This window comes from Drosophila suzukii, chromosome 3 (genome assembly GCF_043229965.1).
Source record: "Drosophila suzukii chromosome 3, CBGP_Dsuzu_IsoJpt1.0, whole genome shotgun sequence".
Lineage (NCBI taxonomy): Eukaryota > Metazoa > Arthropoda > Insecta > Diptera > Drosophilidae > Drosophila > Drosophila suzukii.
This window is the reverse complement of record NC_092082.1, coordinates 16,689,664-16,711,236: the sequence shown is the minus strand read 5'-3', so window position 1 is coordinate 16,711,236 and position 21,573 is coordinate 16,689,664. Positions and strand designations below refer to the sequence as shown.

General features: G+C 43.0%; 8 protein-coding genes across 11 annotated transcripts; 6 read left to right on the top strand and 2 right to left on the bottom strand.

Moving 5' to 3' along the window:
• Positions 1–64: 64 nt before the first annotated feature.
• Positions 65–714, bottom strand: LOC108018824 (uncharacterized). Of its 2 annotated transcripts, XM_070996025.1 has the most exons (2): positions 388–713; positions 65–199 (listed from the first exon to the last, which is right to left on the bottom strand). In XM_070996025.1, exons 1-2 carry the CDS (start codon positions 632–634, stop codon positions 165–167), a joined length of 282 nt encoding a protein of 93 aa, XP_070852126.1. In that variant the 5' UTR covers positions 635–713; the 3' UTR covers positions 65–164. The 2 variants fall into 2 exon arrangements, with proteins under 2 accessions (XP_070852126.1, XP_016941897.4); XM_017086408.4 differs by lacking the exon at positions 65–199 and having other exon boundaries at positions 215–714.
• A 709-nt stretch (positions 715–1,423) lies between these two features.
• On the bottom strand, positions 1,424–2,336 carry LOC108018831 (uncharacterized). The gene is made up of 2 exons (XM_017086417.4): positions 2,175–2,336; positions 1,424–1,755 (listed from the first exon to the last, which is right to left on the bottom strand). The coding sequence occupies exons 1-2, from the start codon at positions 2,184–2,186 to the stop codon at positions 1,483–1,485; spliced, it is 285 nt and encodes a 94-aa protein (XP_016941906.4). The 5' UTR covers positions 2,187–2,336; the 3' UTR covers positions 1,424–1,482.
• A 917-nt stretch (positions 2,337–3,253) lies between these two features.
• Positions 3,254–4,113, top strand: LOC108018832 (uncharacterized). The gene is made up of 2 exons (XM_017086418.4): positions 3,254–3,516; positions 3,581–4,113. Exons 1-2 carry the CDS (start codon positions 3,505–3,507, stop codon positions 3,995–3,997), a joined length of 429 nt encoding a protein of 142 aa, XP_016941907.4. The 5' UTR covers positions 3,254–3,504; the 3' UTR covers positions 3,998–4,113.
• A 100-nt stretch (positions 4,114–4,213) lies between these two features.
• Positions 4,214–5,845, top strand: LOC108011321 (trimeric intracellular cation channel type B). 2 transcript variants are annotated; one of them, XM_017076429.4, is made up of 3 exons: positions 4,214–4,687; positions 4,890–5,165; positions 5,230–5,845. In XM_017076429.4, the coding sequence occupies exons 1-3, from the start codon at positions 4,401–4,403 to the stop codon at positions 5,516–5,518; spliced, it is 852 nt and encodes a 283-aa protein (XP_016931918.3). In that variant the 5' UTR covers positions 4,214–4,400; the 3' UTR covers positions 5,519–5,845. The 2 variants fall into 2 exon arrangements, with proteins under 2 accessions (XP_016931918.3, XP_016931919.3); XM_017076430.4 differs by having other exon boundaries at positions 4,893–5,165; positions 5,230–5,844.
• Positions 5,846–6,141: 296 nt separating this feature from the next.
• LOC108011324 (protein dpy-30 homolog) lies at positions 6,142–6,629 on the top strand. Its single transcript, XM_017076434.4, has one exon. The coding sequence runs from the start codon at positions 6,199–6,201 to the stop codon at positions 6,541–6,543; it is 345 nt and encodes a 114-aa protein (XP_016931923.4). The 5' UTR covers positions 6,142–6,198; the 3' UTR covers positions 6,544–6,629.
• A 37-nt stretch (positions 6,630–6,666) lies between these two features.
• retinin lies at positions 6,667–7,579 on the top strand. Its single transcript, XM_017076431.4, has 2 exons — positions 6,667–6,772; positions 6,837–7,579. Exons 1-2 carry the CDS (start codon positions 6,761–6,763, stop codon positions 7,401–7,403), a joined length of 579 nt encoding a protein of 192 aa, XP_016931920.4. The 5' UTR covers positions 6,667–6,760; the 3' UTR covers positions 7,404–7,579.
• A 516-nt stretch (positions 7,580–8,095) lies between these two features.
• LOC108011316 (uncharacterized) lies at positions 8,096–8,660 on the top strand. Its single transcript, XM_017076423.4, has 2 exons — positions 8,096–8,211; positions 8,276–8,660. The coding sequence occupies exons 1-2, from the start codon at positions 8,197–8,199 to the stop codon at positions 8,558–8,560; spliced, it is 300 nt and encodes a 99-aa protein (XP_016931912.1). The 5' UTR covers positions 8,096–8,196; the 3' UTR covers positions 8,561–8,660.
• Positions 8,661–14,500: 5,840 nt separating this feature from the next.
• Positions 14,501–20,923, top strand: LOC108011308 (uncharacterized). Of its 2 annotated transcripts, XM_036816118.3 has the most exons (5): positions 14,501–14,644; positions 16,194–17,984; positions 18,382–19,248; positions 19,474–19,772; positions 19,838–20,923. In XM_036816118.3, the coding sequence occupies exons 2-5, from the start codon at positions 16,203–16,205 to the stop codon at positions 20,439–20,441; spliced, it is 3,552 nt and encodes a 1,183-aa protein (XP_036672013.3). In that variant the 5' UTR covers positions 14,501–14,644; positions 16,194–16,202; the 3' UTR covers positions 20,442–20,923. The 2 variants fall into 2 exon arrangements, with proteins under 2 accessions (XP_036672013.3, XP_036672012.3); XM_036816117.3 differs by lacking the exon at positions 18,382–19,248.
• Positions 20,924–21,573: the final 650 nt, after the last annotated feature.

Below are 21,573 nucleotides of genomic sequence, written 5' to 3'. Positions count from 1 at the left end.
GATACCAAAAAACTTATTGTTGGTTTAGAGGTTCAGAGCCCAAGCGAAGGTCTTTCGATTCGTGTTGGCGAAAACAAAATGAAATGCAATTTTATTCCAAAGAGGTGATGCTATAAAAGACCCCCTTTCGGGGCCTCGCGTTTCCAGTTGGGATTCATCAGGGCTCAGATGCGACAGCGGTGGGTCAGGTACGTAAATCCTGGTTTTAGGAAAAAAAGCGAATCAGAATTTTCGAAACACTGAGAATTTAGTTTGGGGATGAGTTTTTCGATTACACCAGGTGCTGCATCTGGTTCTCGTCCTCCGACCCAAAACTGTAGGGATGGTATCCGATCGGGGGGATCTCCAGAGTGCGCACCAGTCGATTGGTGCTGGAAGAAGAATTACCACGCATGCGATTCTCCGCATCGTCGTCCTGGGAGGAGCTGATGCACCGGCTGGGTGAGTTGACGAACTCGTACCCAATTCCCACGCTGGCCGTCGCAGGGTGATTGTACTGTGCCCGCCACGCCCGGTTGCAGTTCTCGTGGAAATCCACGGCCGGCTCGTCGGCCTCCTCCTCCGCGGATTGCAGCTGGTGCAACATTATCGTCGGACTGGGCACCCACATTTCGCGACGACTGCTGCTCGACATGATTATTGTTTTAGAAGAGTATTTTCGTTGTGTTTTTGTTTTTGTCTGACCTTTTTATATGAATGGTTGAAATTTATTTAATGCCTGCTGGGTGGTATAATCAGAACAATCAGTTTTTGTCAGTGGAATTTGTTCTTGGATGTCCCTATAGCAACTCTATACTTTGCTCATACTTCCAAGAAGTCCAATAATAAAGGGAACACAACATTTGGCAAATATTTTCTATCGTAACAACTTATATATATTATATGCATATTACACTTAAAATATCTACTAACATGCAAAATTTAGGCTGCTGTTTTATTCTAATAAAATTAAATAGCATATAGTTTCTGTTCAGCTAGGCTTTTACCATGGGCTGTGAATATATTTTAAAAGCAAAAGCTTGGGCAAACGGAAGTATGGAGTACCAAATCAAAGTTTAATCAGATAAGAGCTTGAGTTTTAAAACTTTTATAAACTTTTTTATAAAAAGTTTTTGTAAAAGCAATGAAAACAATTAGTGAATATTAATAATGTTATTGAAAATATATGTGTGGAAATAATTGTATCAAAATAAAATTGTAAGATTTTTATAAATGTATTAAAGCTTTTGAAAATTTGGTAAAATCCAAATAACTAACCTCCATTTAAATATTGTTTGATGTTAAAACATTTGTATATATAAGAATATTTATGTTGTTCCGATTTACTGGTTAGGTGCCTTTAAAAAGTTTTTTGAAATTCGTAAACTTGCGAGACCTGGAAGAAATAATAATAAAAATCAAAATACAAAACGTTTTACTCATATACACGCTGCCTTTATTTACACATTTAACTATCTAAAACTAGGTGCACCACTCCGTTGCCTAGCTGTTTGGCACATAAACCGGACTCAGATTGAGCTGCTCGTAGCCCGTGGACCCATCCTCCTGCGTGGCCTTCGTGTGGAAGGTACGATTCAGGTTGGTGGGTGCTACGTAGCCCAGTGCCCGGCCCATGGGCGCTATGACGAAGCGGGTCTGTGCCTGCGATGAACCTTGGTAGGCGACCACCGAGGGCGCCGAATCGATCAGCAGACGAGGAGCCTCCGTCGCCGGCTTGGCCAAAACCAGAGCCACGAAAATTAGGGCCAAAAACACCTAAGAGGGTGGTAAAATCACAGTTTAGTAAATTAATAAAATTATGAATAGGGTAGGTCGATCTTGAACATAAAAAAGTGGTATTCAGTTACCCGAAGGCTTAATAATTAAATTTAAATTGCATATTCTTATCGAAAATGAAACTAATATCATATTTTAAGTCAATTTTGTATTTAGTTTTGTAAACTAGGGTTATCTTTGATCATAACCAAGGCCCTTAACTCTTATCTAAGTATCTAACGGCCTAAGATCTTATCACTGGTCAATATATATTGGAATATTCTCAAGAAATAAAAGTGATATCTAAGTGATATTTTAAATAATTAAAAAGTATTATAATTGGATGAAAACAAAACACATATGCTCTACAGTATCCCCGAAATCGACCCACCCTGATGGAGGATGATCATTCCACTCACCAGATGCCGCATGGTAACGATCCAAGCCTAATGGGGCGATTATGGAGGCAGCAGGCCGCTGAGAACACTGCCGTCGAACTGAGGTGGGCGGGTCGAAACGAATCGAATCGAATACTGGAGTGGAGTGGAGGTTCCCCTTTCAAGAAACAAACACAAAGCGGAGCGAGTGGCAAAGTCAAACTGAAGTGCTGTGTGAATTGCTGTGCCATGAAATCACGGTGGAGCAGTTGCTGGCCCAAACAGGGGCGGCCGTGGAGCATGCCAAGGGGGTAGGCCCATCGAAGCAGCCCCCCTCGCAGAGCCCCTGGAAAACTACTCGATCTGCGATCGAAGCGTTGGAAACACGCGCGCAGTCGCGGTTATCTTGCAATTGTGGGAGTGTCTCAACGCAGCTTTACGTAAAGAAATAATCCGAAAAAAAATCAAATATAAATAAATACCGAACGCCGCAAATATTGTAGTAATAGCGCCGCAACAACAAAGCCTACAACATGCGACGGCGTCTGCGTCTGCGCAACTCGCTGAAGGTTGATCCACTCCACTTCGCACCTCAACCGCTCACCCACCGCTCCACCAACTTCTGTGGTGGCTTGGGTTGTTTGCTCTCTTATAATACTCTATCGAGGGGGGACTAACTTACCATTAGGAGATAAACTTATCTCATGAAGATCTATCAGTTAACAAAATCATGTGTACATATACAAATTTTTAAAGTATTCTAACTAGCTTGGGATTCTTTAACAAAAAAAAAGACGAAACTCATGAGTTTAAGCATGAGGCCTAGTAATATAAATAAGTTTATAAATGTTCTAAAAATTCCATACATTTATAACAATTATATTATACTATAATTGATATTCCAGAACCAGAACGTTTTACAATATAGTAAACATTTGTTTTCAAGTTTTTGTGTATTGTACTTATTGTATCGTATTGTAGTTGCTAATAGATTTAATTAGGGTATTTTAGGCTTCGAAGCTTATATTTTTTTCCCGCTTGAGGTTTCAATACTTTAAGTTGCCGTCGTGGCTTCGCACATTCTCTATTAATCCGGCAATCCGGCAATGTTGAGTCATGAGCCGGCCATATGATTTGGCGACTAGCCGGAGGCGCGTAATGGAAGCTCTAAGTGCACGCAGCTAATGAGAGCCTGTCGGATTGGAGTACTTTTTGATTAATTAATTGGCTGCATACAAAATGGCCCATAAATCTTGCTGCGACAGGGGCAGTGCGACCTCTTGGTCAAGGAGTCCTCTTGGCCAAGAGGCCCGGCTATAAATGGCAGGGGCACATGTCTAACGGTAATTAGTTGCCCACTCAAGTGACCATCATGCACATCTCAGTGAGTAATCCGCAAAGTTTTGTCCGAGTTCCACCTGATTCCAAGCTGAATCCAATCCTAACAGGTTGTTTGCCTCGTACTCACCTGGGGATTAGGCCACAGTCACGCAGCCACGACAATCCTGCATGGCAACGGCCAGTTGGCCAGTGCCGTCTCCCACCAGAGCTTCACCAGACTATCGCCAGCGGAGCCACTAATCCTCCAGTCCCAAAAGCAGTTGGTTGCTCCTTCAGCCAGGATTGTCAGCCATCACAGAGCTGCGGGGGAGCAGGTGGAGAGGTTCTTCCCGGCGGCGGAGCAGGAGGAGGAGGTGCAGGTGCCCACCATCTCCGGTCAGACACCCGCCCACCTCACCTACGCCGCCCATCCGGTGGTGCACCAAATGCTGCCGAGGATTAAGCCCGTGCGGAACATAAGCTTCGCCTCTCTAGTCCCAGGACCCCGCAGTTTGGCCCCCCCTCGCAACTTGTCACCAGTTTAGAATAATAATAAATCCTAGGACTAATACACTAAATCCCATATATAAACTTATCACATTCATTAGAATTATTCAATCCCAGGAATCCTGTACTTTGCATATTACAAGCCATTGAATAGCTATAAATTTTTCAAGTTTCAGTTTATTTAGAAAACGGGATAGGTATTAAGATCTTTTATGATCTAACGATTTTGCCAACCAATATTATTTGCATACACACATCCACACAAATGTAGACACCTAAGTTTCGTTTGTCAATATTTTTGTTTAAGCAAATTCGGTTCAATAATATTTTTTTAAGTGTAATTGGCTTTTACTAAAATAAAAGATACCTAAAGCCAAAATTCAGAGTCAACTAGAGGACTCCCAAAAGCAAGGTCTAAGACGTGAGGCAGCTGACCGAGGGATGAATGCCCGGCTGATCCTGAAGCAGCTTCCGAACCTCCTAATCTTTCGCATCCTGCACTATTCCCAGATCTCCCAGCAACTGCGGGACGAACTGGTAGTCTCTGCAGGATCATTAAGATTAAAAGGGAGAGGTAGCAAGGCACTGGAGTGGCAGCCCTTCGTCCTGTGGCTGGCCAACCTTTTGCTGAGCTACGCAGGCGATATCCTTGGAAACCTGCTGCTGGGTAGTCTCCCCTTGGAACCACTCTGCAATACCGCAGATATACTCCTCAGTTCCTTTATCTGGTGAGTGTGATTTATTGGGTATTCAAAAGAAAGAAGTAAAACACCCAGAAATATTGAGTACGGAAAAAAGGCAAGATCCGGTGTTATCAATTTTAGAATTCTTCTTCACATTATTTTATTTTAAGGCAATTTCTCTTGAAATCGTATTTCGATATAGAGCCATATCATAAAAAGCGGGAATGTAATTTTTTTTTCCTTCAAGTAGGTACTGCATATTTTACTTTCCCTTTGACCTGGCACACGCCCTGGCCAGCACAATGGCCTTTCGCGTTTTAACCACCGCTATGTCGACAATCAGTCAGGTTCAGCTGATTGACCGAGGAGTTCATTTGGCGGGACAGGTTTACGGTAATGCCCCAGTCCCGATGCTTATAGTGGGCACTGTCATGGGCAGTGGAGCTGAGGTGCTAAAGCCGGTGGCGAGTCTTTTAATCAATAGATGTCAGCACAACCAGATGGCCTACCTCAAGCTAAGCAAGTGAGTTGTGTTGGTCAAACAAAATATTTATAAATTTCGGAATAAATATTATTTGATTTCACAGCAACTCGAAATTGGCACTGGTCCTATCTCTCCTCTTTATGCTCGAGATCTTCCAAAGTCCCCTGATTCTGGGCCTCAACCGTCATCAACTGATAGTCTACACCCTGGTGATGACCACTGCCTTTAAGTTCCTGTCGCTGACCTATCGAACGGACCATTTTATTTGGCTTATGGAGCACCAGATACGATACACCTTTTTCGGCGGTCTCTCAAGGGATTTGAGCAAGTTCTTTCAACGCCTGCCGGAGGCCAAAAACCGGCGAAAGTGGGCGTTCTCGGAACTGGATTGAAACCCTCGGGGGGATTGCGCAATCGTATGCCCGCCTCACATCCCCTCCAGAAGGGGCTAGGGGGTGGGTAAAGCGGCTTAAGTTACCGCCCGTCCAGCCAAGCGATTGGAGAACTGCAGCAGATGTCTCGCTTGATCGGGTTACGTATGCTAATCAGCTTAGAAGCGCCCACGGGTGGACAGAGCGACGGAGCCGAGGAGGAAGTGCTGGGTTACGACCACGGGTTGTCGGATGCTCAAGTGTGCTCGTCCAGCTGTACCGAGAAATTTCTGATTGAGAATAAATTTCCACATTTAAACGGGAACCAAATTTTTATCTCTTGAAGACGAATCAATCTATTACTAATTGGGATTAACTAAAACAATCTCCAAAAATTTTAAATGTAAAAAACATTCAATAAGGAAATATAATGAAATTAATTAAGAAAACATATATTATTTAATTTAGAATACTATTTTTTTATTTATTTTTATTTTCTATGGCTTACTACTAACTTTAAAATATCGTTTTCATAAATTTTTAAATTCATTTTTGGACTGGTTAAGAGTAAACAGGGTTTTTTTCTTTTCAATACAGGGGCTTAGGTAAAGACATTTGTTTCATGAAAGAGTTGCCTCTGATCTATTTTTCCCTTTCAGGGTAATGAATATTTATACTTTCTGGCCAGATAACTTGTTAAAATGTCATCCAATCGAAAAGTAAGTCCCCACAAGAGGAGCAAGACTAGCGTGAATAAGGCCAAAAAGAATCCTTCCGCCATTATATCGGTCCTTTGTCCGGATGTAAAAAAGCCCAAGAAGGAACCCAAGCCAGGAGATGAGGTCAAGGACTGTCCCCGAGTGAAGAGCTACAAGTCCGAGGCCGACAAGCGAACATATCTTGAACAGGAGGTGGTGCCCATTATGATGGAGGGAATGCTGGGATTGGCTCGCGAAATGCCCCGCGATCCCATCGGTTATTTGGAAAAGTTTTGGCTTGAGAACAAGCACAAGTGCGATATTGATTTGCCGCAGAATATACTTTGATATAGGTATCATCCCCAATGTAACCCAATCAAATTTCAAATTATCAGCTGATTAAATGTTTCTGGTTCAATGTTTAACTTAGTCAATGATGCATTTCTATGGGCAGTCAGGCGGGGAGATTGGCTCTACATTTAAGGGCTATAAAAGCAGATGTTCTAATCTTAAACTGCATCATTCATTCGTCAGCTTACGGATCTAAAGGGAGACTACCATAATCATGTCTAGAATGGTGAGTCCTATCTTTAGGATGATCTATTTTAAACTTTTGTACTAAGATGAGCAATGAATTCCAGTTCCTGCCCATCCTGGCCACTGTGCTCGTCTTTGCCGGAGCTTCGCAGGCAGCCAGCTTGGAGTGGCCCTCGAATTTGGTGGCCCTCAGTTCGGTCAAGTCCTCGCAGCTGCTTCCCATTGCCAGCGAAGATTCCGTTGAGTTGGGCGAGAGCAGTTCGGGATCTGTAAGCTCAGGCGTTTCCCAACCGGAGCAGCCATCCGAGGAGGATGAGGATGAGGAACAGCAGCTGTCCCAGTCCTCCAGTGGCAGTTCGGATCCCATCGATGCCCGTTTGGTTTCAGCCGGTATACCCGTCTCCGTGCCACTTCCTCTGATCCTGGCCGCTCGCAATGGACTGCGTACCGTACTGACCATCCAGGAGCCGGCTGTGGCCAAGGTGGGCGAGGTAGTTCAGCACGTGCCCACTGCCATTTCGCATCAGAGCCAGACGGTGGTGCACGATCACCGCCGACTGGTCACTCCCATTGTGGCCCCCGCTGTTCGCACCACCCAAGTGGTTCGCCAGGAGCCACCGCTTCTGTGGACCGTGGCCTCCGATCCCCGAGTGGTTCTCATCCGCAACTAAGCAGGCATGCCAAAGATCAACAAGATGAACTCGCCAAATCTATGCTATTACTACTCTTAATTTCTTTTCTCAACCTGATTACCCACAAAACTCTGTCTCTTCTCTGTCTTCTTTCTTCTGCCATTTTCTGTAGAATTCTTCTGTAGTGTGCTTTTAATAAAGATTTCGCATTTGCACTTAACGAACTTTTATTTAAGGGACAATATATCAAGTAGATTTTACAACTTGAAAAAATACCACAATTGGAGTAAGGTTTAAATTTATGATTTCATGAAAAATGTTTTTGACCTATTAAGAATCACTGGAAATCGTATGCTAGGAATGTATCTTTAATATGTGTCCTTCTCAAGCTCCCCCTTAAAGACATTTACCACTCGTTACCCATATAATTCTATCTCTTCGCCCATCTTATGTAAAATGATTGTCCTGCATTTTGCGTATTGTGAACATATTGCATTTTCACTTGTCTGGCTGGGATTCTTGGGCGTTGTCGGTGCGACAGGAAATCAATAAAGTTAACACAGAGACCGGCCCACGACCACAATAAATATGCCACATCCGCCCCCCGGTTCCCCAATGAACACTCCGATTGTGTGCAATCAAGATCTCTGGAGGATTAGGCAGGCACAGGGTCTGGGTTAACGCCCAAGCTCTTCTCATGTTCAAGGGCTGGGACCACTCATTTAGAATGGTTAGTCCATTCTCCAGTCTTGGGTTCTTTTGCTGGACTATAAAAGCGGATGATTGGCTGGCCAACGAACAACAGTCAAGTGAAGTGCACTGAGCCAAGAAGATGTCACAAAGATTGGTGAGTTCAGAACAATATTCAATGAAAACCTATATAGATTTTAACATTTCTGTTATTCTTGTAGAATTTATCATTTGTTCTCCTGCTTTGCCTTTTGGCATTTGGGAAAGCTGCGTTGCAAATCTACCATCCTTTAATGACCCTGCATCACCAACCATCTCTGGCCCAGGTGGGTCATCTGGTGGACCATGTGCCCACCGCGGTTTCCCACCAGAGCTCCACCATCGTGCATCGTAGTATTCCAAGGGTTACTCCACTGCTGACTCCGGCCTTGAGGACCACCTATTTGCACTATCCCACCTGGAATTATCCCCTCTTCGATGGTGCCAACACCCTGTACAGAAAGTAAACCTCTGAGCAGCATGAATCCTTAAATTTGATTCTATTCAAATGATTGGCCTACCAAACTTTCGATTTAAACAATAAAATAAAACAAATTCAAAAGCCCCATAAAAGACATTGTATCGCATTCGGATGGGGAAAATGGCGTGGGGGTGTATGGGGTAATCCCAACTGGATTCTGAGTAGACGACTGCCAATTAGATTTCGCGCTACGCTGCACTTCTGATTGAGTGTTGGGTGGCGGAATATGATTCAACTGACGTCACCAGATGAGCAAACAAACGCACGAAGTATGCATTGCTTTGGTATCCTGTTCTCAAGGATCTTGTAGGGGTTTATTGAATCGGAGGATGCAGGACAGAGGGCCATAGCTGATTTATATTTAAATTGAAGTAACCATCGAATTTCAAAGTTTTCTATGAGGTGCTCAAAATTATTACTAAACATGTTAATTGCAAAATTTGTAGAGCTATTTTTAGTTGACAATTAAACATATATTTTTAATGTGGAGAAAATAGTAGTAGTATAGTTATTTAAATACCCACAAAACCCCACAAAAGTGCAATCTAATTGGAACTGAATTTGCAGAGCAATACCTAAAATTTTTATTAAGATTTAATATTTATTTTAGTTGATCGAAATCGGTTGACCTGAACTACAAAAAGTTAACGAAATATTTAAAATTTTATTTATGTAAAGATAAATTGACGATAGAATTTAGTAAGTATCTTAACATTAATAAAGGCTATAGGGTTAAACTACATAGCACTAGAAATATATAAAATAAATAAACAAACAGAACAAATACACAGTTTTTAAAGAATTGTTTTAGTATTAACCAAATCTTACAATAGGTATCCCAAAGCACACATACTCGAAACCTTTATTATTTTTGGGTGCATTGGTGCAAGGATGATTGACGTTCTGTACGCAAATGTTTTGGCATTATTTCCAGGGCCTTGGAGGCTGTTGTACTCTTATCAATTTCCATAGGAATGACCCCGGGTCAGTGGCCGAAAACCTAGCCCAGATCCCTGAAGAGCCAAGGAGGTGAGGGAAGTGGCTTGGATTGAGTGAGGACTTTCACCCAGTGTGTGAAATTGCCCTGGCTTCGAAAGATAACAAATGGAAGCCCCTCCATTATGATAATAGATAATAGAGTTTCAAATGTCACAATAGAGTAATGAAACTGAAAACCCTGAACCCCAGTTAAGGCCAAAGGTCAACTTCTGGAAGACACTGAAAACAGGTTATGCAATCGGCAAAGGATTTATTGATGCCAATTAACCGTGTGAACAACCCGCTGGGCAAAATGACGCAGAAAGCTTAAAGGGGGTAAGTAATACCCTTCCAAAAGGCACATATAGTTAAGCATTATCGGATTACACAAGACAAGGGGCTCCTGCATTAAGGTCAAAGCATCAAGGTGGGCGGAACAGTTTTCTTATCGATTGATGCACAAATGCATTGTTTTAACCGAGAAATTGAATACCTGTCATTACCAGGAAACGCAGGCAATCCAATGATGCAATTCGAAGAGGCGCAGTTTCTTCTGCTCCACCTCATCGACAACTCGGATACCATCATCATCCATCTCACAATCGTCATCATGGGCTTTGTATTACCCAGTCTCAGTTCCCGGCATAGCAGCCTTTTGGGCTCACAGCAGCCAAAGCCGATCGGCCTCCCAAAAGGCTGCCCCAAAGAATCGGACAATGAAAGAGCCATGAAAGACCTCCACCTCCCCCCAAAAGCTGGGTTCATTGCATCCCTCTCCCTGGGACTGGGGCTTTGATTGGACCTGGTTATATGGGCACTCTCGATTGGCACAGTGGGTGATTTGGGTGCTCGACTGCTGTGTAATCGGTTTGTTTGTCTATCCCAACCGCCATTTGAATGCATCGTTATGCTGTCATCCTGGCTACTGAACGCACTAAAAGGACCAGCCATCCTGGGGGGTCTGCTTAGAATTTAATAACTTAAATCCCGAATGCGAAAGATGAAATTCCGTCTGTGCAAATCAAACGGCGAGCCACTTACCATAAGTGGCTAGCCACAAAAATCACATTTTCCCAGAACTCCCGGCCCAAAACATATTAAATATTTGATGTAATCCAGAAGTTTCTACTTAAGGCGCAATTATTGGCCAACTTTTGGCCGAGGCTTTCACTTAAAGCTGGGGGGAGAACGGAAGTTTTGTGGGGCAAGACCCCCTATTTCCAGCTCCAAACTTTCCGGTGTGGCAAGCAACGGCTTTCAAATTAATTTACAAATGTTCAGAGCTTGTCGTAGGTAAATTTGTTTGAGCCGAGATGAAGACAATAAGCCGTGTTAAATGAGCCAGGCAGTAAAAGAGCAGTGAAAGGGCAGCAATAGCAATAGCAACAAAAGCTTTTTGATGCGGGTGAAATAATTCGGGATGTTATGTAATAACCAGGGGGAATAAGTGGGAGCAACAGCTGTCTGCCAACGACATGACTCATTCCGCCCTTTAAAGACCATTTACCACTCATCCGTATGCATATCACACAATGTGGGTGAACGACCTTGACGGTTTTGGCCAACTATAATGATTACAATAATACAACAATAAACCTCAGCATACGCATCGATTTTATTACAGGCCATTTCGCAAAAAAATAAACAAAACGAAGCTGAGATGAAAACAAAAGCGAAAAACTCATTCAAATGGAAGGCACATAAACCAGTCAAAGAAATCCAAATCGAAGCTACTACAAATCGAATCCGAATATATGTATGAATCATAAGCTCGGCTCACTGCACCGCACTCCAATGCATTATTATTATTATTATGCAAGCCCAAAGCAAATCCAGCCAAGCGATGCTAGCCACAAACTTGACTGGGGTTTCCCCAAGGCCCAAAAGCCGTTCAAGCCGTTGAAGCCGGCAAGCAATCAAGAATTGAATAGGCCAACACTGCAAGACCGAAAACTGAAGTTGGGTTTTCTTGGGATTTTCCAGCATTGGCGAATTTTTTGGGCAAATCCATGGCACAATTGCAGAGGCAGTAAAAAGGCGGAATGCAATTGTAGACACTGAAGGAAAAATTATCTGTAACATATAATAAAGAAAAATATATAACAACGAAAAATGGAAAAAAAATTGATTGAAAATAAAATTACATAAAATTAAATACGAATGAAAGAAAATATGCACAGTTTTAAACTGATGTTTTAATAAAAAGAAAATAATAACCTTGGGTCTGACCAGTATATGGTTTAGTTTCCTATGTTGACTACTCTTTAGACTTTTTATTAATAAAAATATCTTATATGTTAAATTTATAAAATTTATACATTTATGATATTCAGACAATATCTTAATATTTCTGTAATTAGTTTTTAGTTCTCTAAAAATAGGAAAGCTCTATGCACACAATGTTCCCAAGGGAATGACCTACAAGGGTATCGAAACTTCGTCTTGCCGATGTTAGATTCCCTTCTTGTTTTTGGCTAAAAACTATTAAATTAAAATGCTAAGGATTTTAATAAATTCCAATCGGCTTTAAAGCATGATAATCAGGGTTGATTTTACATCTCAGCAAAAGTTAAGCTCTAAATCCATGCCCAATAAATAATGGTTGGCTTAACGAGATTGCCAAATTGTTTTTGGCCAAATGGTGCGTGTGGGTGGAAGACCTCAACTTGTTGAGCAATTGACACAAATCTAAGTCGGGGAGTCGACAGACCAACCTTGAACAAGTGACAATATTTTTTTTTTGCCTTTTGGACTTGAACTGCGACAAGTTGTGCGAGAAAGAGAAAGAGTGAGAAGGTATACTAAGAAAGAGAAAGAGAGAGTGCTTCAGGCAGAGGAAGCTAACAAAGTGGAGCAAACACGATTCCCACACAAATCCATTTGGGCAAACAATTAACAAGTTGCCCATAATTAACATAGGCCACATGTGTTGTAATACTGCTGTCCAAGAAATGAGCAAAACGTTGGAGCGCACCATAAATAGCCATGAATATATGCCAAATCTCGAGTGAAGTTCCAATAACGAGCCCCTGAACCTGTAACCCCATCGGATTACACACTCTCCACCTGGCATTAGTTGTCTCCGGCGAGGTCCAAGTTCAAGTTCAGTTCATCAGCTACTGGGATTTACCAATAGCTAAGTTTCAGCGAACCGACAAAATTATTTTTATCACAAAACCAGTAAAAGTCGCTGCATATAGCACCAAAACATACACTATATGTTCTCATATAGCATAGTTATTACATCAACTTTATTGTACCTTTTTATATTAAAAACCCAAAATATTAAATTCATAAAGTTTTCAGAACATGTTGAGTCATACTAAATAATTAGTAATTTAAATACGTTTTTGAAAAAAGTTTTGAATAATTATTTTAATGTAAAAAAAAAGTAATGTTGTTATTTTTTTATTGAACATGAGGAATCTTAGCTTCAAGCAAGATTTTGAAAAACATCTCAAAAAAAGTATGCATTCCTACAATTCCATTAAAATGATTATTTCTGATCTAATATTTTAAAGGGTGTCTCTTTATATAATTTAACTCTCTTAGTGCTAAAAGACGATCTTATAATTAGGGCACTAGTCAGATATTCACTCCATCTCATCGATATGCCCAAAATATAGGGTAAGCCAAACTATCATAAACGGAATTAAAATACGATGCGAATCAGGTTCGACGCACCTCCTTCAAACAATGCTCGAAAAGCCCAAAGTGCTCGCCGGGTGAGTCATAAAAAACCCGATGGTCAAAAACTACGCCACTGATTGATAAAAACTCCACGAATTAATCACCAACAAATAGCCGAGAGGTGTTTGCCAAACAACCCAGAGTGGCGACAATAAAAACTCCGGCAAATCAATGCGATTAGCATAATTTTCAAAGATCTACTCATTATCAACTTTCTTGGAATGTTTAACATAAAACGCCACTTAAGTGGGGCTAGATAAACGACTCCAGCTCATCGAACCAAGGTCAGTAACACAAGTCGAAGCCACTGGATCCACTGGATCCACTGAATCACAATGAGAGCCACTTCGAACAGCACTGACCACACACAACTCAAACATGATAATGTTCGGGATTTGAGGTAGTGGCACGCGAACGTGATCATCGTGAATAAGTTGGGGGGAATGTCTCTAATTTTTATGAACTTCGGGTAATTCCGCAAAGCACTTTTTGATTCACAGCGGGCTAGGTTTTGAAAACGAACCTCCGACCGATGACGTTTGCATTGACCATGGGTTAAAAACCAGACGATATTAACTGAACTGCACCCGAAAAGAGAGGGAAAAAGAGATGGGGAAAGATGAATGTATGCCAAAAGATCCGGTTTGAGGCAATGCCCAATTTTGCCCCTTTTCATGATGTTTTTATTGTTCGGCTGCTCCTTTCTGACCCAATTCATAATTGCAGAATTGCATAATCCCGGTTTCTCAAGCAACGCCTTTCCGGGAAGGTTAATTTGGTTATTCAAAATTTGGTCAGAGCTCCCCAGTTAAAAGCCGTTCATAACAAAGACCAATTTGGGTGTTTAGTATGGTCACTAATTTTTAAGAAATGAGTTAATAGAGAGATAGTTTTGGGTCTTGGGGTTTTCTAACTGATAATAATATTTCCTACCTAAGTGATATTTCCGCCTAGACCCTCGTTTAGTGACCTCCACTAGTTTAGCAGAATTGGGGATTTGAGAAAAAACCCAGGCGAAAAACGATTGCCCACAAAAATCAACACTGAGAAAGAGAGGTTGCCAAACATTGTCGCCGTTGCCGCTTTTTGTTTCTTTTGTTTTGGGCTACCGATTCGCAAACTTAAGCGCTCTACGAGTGCAAAAGAGATAGATAGGCGACCAGAAAGAGACAGCGAAACGTTGGAGCTTGACTTCGACGCTGCGCATGCGCAGCTTTTGTATAAAATGTGCGCGGCCAACGAAAGCGAAATCAGTGAACGATCTGCAGACCAACGAAAAGCACAATCGGTGCAGAAAGCGAGTGAAGTGAAAGGATAACATATACTCCACAAATTGCATAAGGATTATCCAAAACAACAGTGATAATTACCAAATTGGATTATTAAACTTGACATAAAAAAGGTGAGTGCAGTGAAGCAAATTACCCAAGTGAACTCCAGTGAACTGAAAGCAAACTAATTAAAATTAGTTGCAATTACTTGTGCGTCTCCAGCAGATAAAATTATGGGTGTTATATATATTTTCTATAATAAAAACTCTTGGTCAAGAGCCTCCCCGCCGTCAAACCGATCGAAATAGCAAAACTTTCACTGCGAATACAAAGGAAAAACCTAAAAAAATTTCCCAAATCCCACCAATCGGCATTTAGCATCGCTTACGAGCATTTCTCGCCAAAGAAAAACCAAGCAAAAGAGTTGCCGGTAATTTGCAATGCAACGCTGCACACAACTTCCGCCCAAAGAGCAAGCTTAAAGAAATCCCCAGATTCGTTTACATAACTTGGAAATACATTTTTGATGCACTTGAAAAAATCAACAAAAAATATATATTGTTCAAGGATTGGAGTTAGCTATAAAACTATATAAAATGTTAGTCAGAACATGCATACATTAAAAGTTGTTCTGTATGATTTTTGTATTTTTTAAGATCACTCGAACTGAATATTCAATTTTTAAAAAATAGCCACTTTATTATATATAACTTTTTTTTTATAAATTATTATTCAAGAAAAAAAATAACTTGAAATTATATCCTAGCTGATGCTAAGAAATTTTACAAGTTTTTTTTTCAAAAACCGATTTTGAGTTCCCTAAAACATTTAATTATATAAAATTTTATTTTAACCCATATGAAATCATCGCTAGTCAATACAATTTGATAAACTCAAATTTTGTCCAAGTGTAGCCGATCTTTTACAAAATCCGCCCTCACTCTGAACCGGTGACATAACTGCAATGTATAAAAAAAGGCTGGAAAGAAAAGTGATTTTTACAACATAAGAGATACACGAAGCGGAAAGCGGCTGTCAGGGCGAGAGATCAACTTGAGCGATGGTCGCCAGTGGGATTGCAGTCGTAGGCTTGCTAAATCTGAAGGAAAATTACCTCATAAATTACAGGGAGCTGTTGCTATAACTCCCTCTTTCCCCCCATTTCGAGCAAAAGTAACGTACAAAATCAAGCAATTAAGTGCGACGGTCTGCGACCTCCAACGAAAGTAAAAGTCTTATACGAGAGTCTGAGTCACGGTGAAGATTTCGTGATGTTAACCGGTTTCAGTTTCGGTTTCGTTACGGATTGGTTAAGCCAGAGATGGTAGGAGAAATGTAAACTGGGACAATGACTTGGGGTAATGGTGTCAAGATAGCCAGTTATGTCATAACCAATCATGACTAAACCTCTTCATTTATTTTCCACTCCAAATGAAAGATGAAGAAGACATTAAATTATATAGTTTGTCAGCAGGTTAAGCCAATTTCTTAAGATTAAGAAATTGAAACATGGGCTAGTAAAATGGACCACAAGAAAATAAGAACCAATCCTTTTAGACTTATTATCTAAATTCTATTTATTTTTGAAACCTTTTTAGATTAAAATGGACCACAAGAAAATAAGAACCAATCCTTTTAGACTTATTATCTAAATTCTATTTATTTTTGAAACCTTTTTAGATCTCCACTATGAGAATAAGAGCTAGCCTGTTGGCAGTTGTACTGCTGGCCACAGCCTCCTTGGCCGACGATTCCAACTGGGGCAATGAGTGGGCGCCCATGGAGGATGCCACACCTAGTCGTCGATCTGTAGATACCAAACCCGCCGAACAAGCTGACATCCAGGGACGCTACCTGGTCCACGAGTCCATCCAGAGCAACAGCACCACCCAGATTGACGAGGTCATCGAGCAGCTGATCAACTCCCGCCGGGAGGGTCGCAATCTCGGGGAATACGATGCCGTCTATGCCGATGGAAACATTGATCAGGCTCTCCAGCAGGGAAACGATCTGCAGGCCCGCAATCTCATTCGGGATAAACTGTGCGGTCTGGGACTCATGAGTTGCGATGTGGAGGAGAAGCGTCCTTTCTACTCGACCATTTACGCCCAGGGTCCTCCTCCGCCATCTGGTTTCAGCGGTGGTCCCTATGGACCAGCCAAGCCCATGCCACCACCCAGCTACTTCAGTGGTCGTCCGCCCATGGGTGGTCCTCCCGGATCTTACGGACCTCCGCCAAGCTCCCTGAACTCCTTTGGCCCTCCGCCAAGCTCGGTGAACTCCTTTGGACCTCCCAGGAAGGTGGGCTACGAGGGACCCTACAAGCCAATGTCTGGACCTTACAGGCCATCGGGACCTGGTGGCTACCTGGAGCATCCTCCACCATCCGCCATTGATGGCTCATCCGATGGAATCACCTACACCAAGCCACCACCCGGAGCTCTGATCTACGACAGCAAGCCACCAGGACCCATCTACACCGGAGGTCCTTCTCTGGGTGCCGGACCCGTCTTCACTGGAGCTTCGAATGGTGTTCCCCCGTACAACTATGAAAACCCCGAGTCTGGCATCCAGGGTGCCAGCTCTGCTCCCAATGGTTTCTACTCGCAGCAGTCTTCCGCTTCCTCCTCCTCGACTTCATCCAGCAACAAAGTGATCGTGGGAGCACCCATTGATGCCCTCCAGCAGCATGTGCACCATCACTACCACCACGTGGAGGGAGCCGAGGGAGCCAAGGTGCCCAGTGTGCCAATTCCCATTGGAGCTGGCCAAACCATCAACACTGACTTCAGCGCCCTGGCCCAATCTTCTGCCACTTACACACCATCTGTTCAGTCCTCCTCCGGATCCAGTTACTCCCAGTCGAATGCCTTTAATGCTGGATTCAATGGTGCCTCTCAGGGTGGTCTCCTTTCGCAGAACGGATTTGGTATTTCCCAGAAGCCCACTGGAGATCTGTACAAACCAAACTCTGGAGATCTGTACAAGCCGAACTCGGGACTGGGAAGCTTTGGCAACAGCGCCTCTGGAGGATTCAGTGGATCGCCCAGCTCCAGTTACCACAGCCAGAACCCCGACTACTACAAGAAGGAACTGCAGAACGGAGTCTCCAACCAGTACAATGGCATCTCTGGTGGCTACCAGGGACAGGGACAAGGACAGTACCAGGGTGGCTATGACACCTCTCGCCAGCAGATCGTCGACTGCCAGTGTGTGCCCATCTCTCAGTGCCCCGCTGCCGATCGTATTGGACGCAAGGAGGATCTTATTCTGCCCATCGATCCCAGGAACCTGGGCAAAGATATTGAGGCTCTGAGTGACGATGCTCCGGCCACCAATGCCACCACTTCCGTTGAGGGAAAGAAGGCCGAGGATAAGTCAGACAAGGATGACAAGAAGCGCTCTCGTCGCCAGGCTGATGCCGACCAGAAGGATGAGGAAGCCAGCGATCTGTCGCTTGATGCCCAAGGGGTAAGTTCAGAATAGACTCTAGTCCTAGTTTAGGTAGTGCCCGACTAATGCAAAATCACACATGGTTCACATGGACCACTAATTGAGTTCGAAAAGAGCTCCATCCCCCCCACACACACATCCAATCAACCAATAAATCAATCAGTCAACCTATCAACCAATCAACCAACCTGACAACTGCACCCATCGTTCAACGCTCCAAGCTCAACTAAAATACCAGAGTGCAAATCGGTTCCGATTAGACCAGTCTTTAATCCCAGAACTAAACCAGCTAACCAAGCACGACCTTTGTGATCGCACGCCTGCAACATGCAACCTGCAACCTGAAACCTGCATCCGACAACCGGAAATGGAACTCCACCTGTAGCGTTCTAATGTTTTCCCCTTAAAAAAATAGAGACAATTGCCGCTCGGAGGATCTCCATTGGCTTTGCCCGCCCTCCAGGCCATCGAGCTGATCCAACGGAAGGTGCTGCCCACATATGGTGTTAGCTTTGGTCTGCCCTATCCCACCGGCGGATACGGAGGCTATCCCTCGAATATCCTGGGAGATCATGTGCCCGCCCAGAACCCATACTTTGGCTCAGTGGGACCAAATGGCCTGAATCTCGGTCTGGTGAATGTGAATCCACTAGTTTCGGTGCAGGTGGCCAAAACGGAGTATGGCGAGAAGGTGGTAAAGCCACTGGTCAATCTCCATGTCACCCCGAATGCGAATATCATCCAGAAAGTTGGAGATTTTTTCAAACGAAAGCCGGCCGAAACTTACAGCCATCATTATCACCACCATGATCACTATAGTGGCTATGAGCATCACGACTACGGACACCATGGCCATCACGATCATCATGACCACCATTCTTATCCCCATGTCTTTGAAACATCTGGTCCTGGTCCCCACTTCAGTGTTGAAATGGTCCCAAGTACTCCGGTCTTTGAGTATCACAGTGGTCCTACCCAGTATCATCATCACCACGAATCGTCGCCCTATGAGAGCTCCTACAACTCGATATATCCTGGCTCTGGTCCCGATTTCGGCGGATTCGGCGACTACTCGCAACATGTGGAACGAAGTGCCAATGTTAGCGGAGGTGAGCCCTCCTTTGGTCGTCGTGGCAAGCAATTGAACCTGGGACCTCTCTACAATATACCCACTCCTGCTCCTGGCAATGCAGCTGGCAGTGATCGGATCACTTTCCCAAGGGATCGCAGGCGCAGGAGCGTTGAGGATGGTGTGTGGGCGGGAGCAGCTCCTGAGGAGCAGGTAACCATGTGGTGATCAAGGATTATAGGGTTCCTCAGTCGTTATAATATCATGATGATCTATGTATTTATTGGAATTCTTAATTATCCAACAAACTTATAGATGATCAAGGTCATGTTCTTAAAACAACCAACCAGAAATCAATATATTTCGACATTTGGATTAGGTATTTCCTCTTTCTCTCCACATCTAGCTAATTTTTCCCCCCATCTTGATATTTTATAGCGCGCCTATTATGGTAACCGACCTGTGGAGAAGACCTGCCGCATCAACGAGGTCTGCTGCCGTCGTCCCCTGCGTCCCCAAGCTCCTCCCCAGCAATTCGGTCGTTGTGGAGTGAGGAACGCCGCCGGAATCACCGGTCGCATCAAGAACCCCGTCTACGTGGATGGAGACAGTGAGTTCGGCGAGTACCCATGGCATGTGGCCATTCTGAAGAAGGACCCCAAGGAGTCGATCTACGCCTGCGGTGGCACCCTCATCGATGCCCAGCACATTATCTCCGCTGCCCATTGCATCAAATCGTAAGTTCTAGAATTATATTGAGTCTAACATCAGAGGATTAACCTGTATACTTTCTTTCATCCAGTCAAAATGGCTTCGATCTGCGTGTGCGTCTGGGCGAATGGGATGTGAACCATGATGTGGAGTTCTTCCCTTACATCGAACGCGATGTGGTCTCTGTGCACATCCATCCCGAGTATTATGCCGGCACTTTGGACAACGATCTGGCCGTCCTGAAACTGGATCAGCCCGTGGACTTCACCAAGAATCCTCACATCAGTCCCGCCTGTCTGCCCGACAAGTATTCCGATTTCACTGGAGCTCGCTGCTGGACCACTGGATGGGGCAAGGATGCCTTTGGAGAGCACGGAAAGTACCAGAACATCCTGAAGGAGGTGGATGTGCCAATCCTGTCGCACCAACAGTGTGAGCAACAGCTGAGGAACACCCGACTGGGCTATAGTTACAAACTGAATCCCGGATTCGTGTGCGCTGGAGGAGAGGAGGGCAAGGATGCCTGCAAGGGTGATGGCGGTGGTCCCTTGGTCTGCGACCGCAATGGAGCCATGCACGTGGTGGGAGTGGTGTCCTGGGGCATTGGATGCGGCCAGGTGAATGTTCCTGGAGTCTACGTGAAGGTCTCCGCCTACCTGCCCTGGATCCAACAGATCACCCAGAGCTATAAATGATTAACGGAGCAGCAGGATGAAAAGCAGGAGGAGGAGGTGACTGGCTACCATGCAAATACCTCTGGACCCATTCCGGATGACACATCCTCCTCCTCCGACGAGTTCGTTTTCCACTTCTGACCGAAGCCATCCCTAAAATCTACTTCGATTGTGGCATTCGTCATCGTATTTATCAGCGTCGTCACTCTTATTTATTACGAATGCCTCTTTTGTTACCTGTTATATTTTGTTACATATATATCGCCCCCTCACTTCACTTCACTCCACCAATTGACCCACTCATTCGCAGCCCACAATTGTTACTTAATTGAGGACGCACAACCGTCGCGTCACCACTTGTTGATATTAATTGTAACTTGTATCTTGTACGTCTGAGTTCCGATTTTGTCTTGTAAAATAGTGTTTGTCATAACTTATTTATTTATGTATTTGTAATAAATTTATAATTATGTATTTAAATAAAAAATAATTTATATAAAATATTTGAATATTGTTTTTGTCTTTGGGTTGGCTGAAAATAATTCTTATATTATTTATTCAAAATTGAAGCAATTAGAGTGTCACGAAACTATATTTTATATATTGTTGACAGTTCCAATTAAAATCTTCTGAGTTCGAAAATACTATTTCACATATATTTGGAAAGGCTTTTAAAAAGAATTTAAAATGCATTAATGTAAAAAAATCTAGACATTATATTTTTTATTTTCTTCTTTAAAAAGAAGTAATAAAATAGAAATAGTTTTAAAAGAGAATTGTAAGAAATCACCTTTTAAATTTCCGGTCGAGTTTGATTGGATTGTAATATGAATAAAGAGTGAAAGACAAATCAGCAAAAAATATTTAAATCAAATCTTTAGATAGGGTGATTTTCGTTGGTTTATTTCAGAATGTCTAGCACAAGTTTCACTTAGGTTCGAATTTGAATTAAAATGTATTCCAATGAGACTTTTCAGATACCACTTAAAGTTTACTCCTCAACGGGGAGTTTTATTTTAAGTACTTACATTATATAATTTTTCAATTAAAATTATATTCAAATTTTGATTGGAAAACCATGGAAGGCCAGATTTCCCCTGTTTGTAAATTGCCAAGTTAGCTAGTTAATCTAACCGAAAGCGTAATCCCCGAA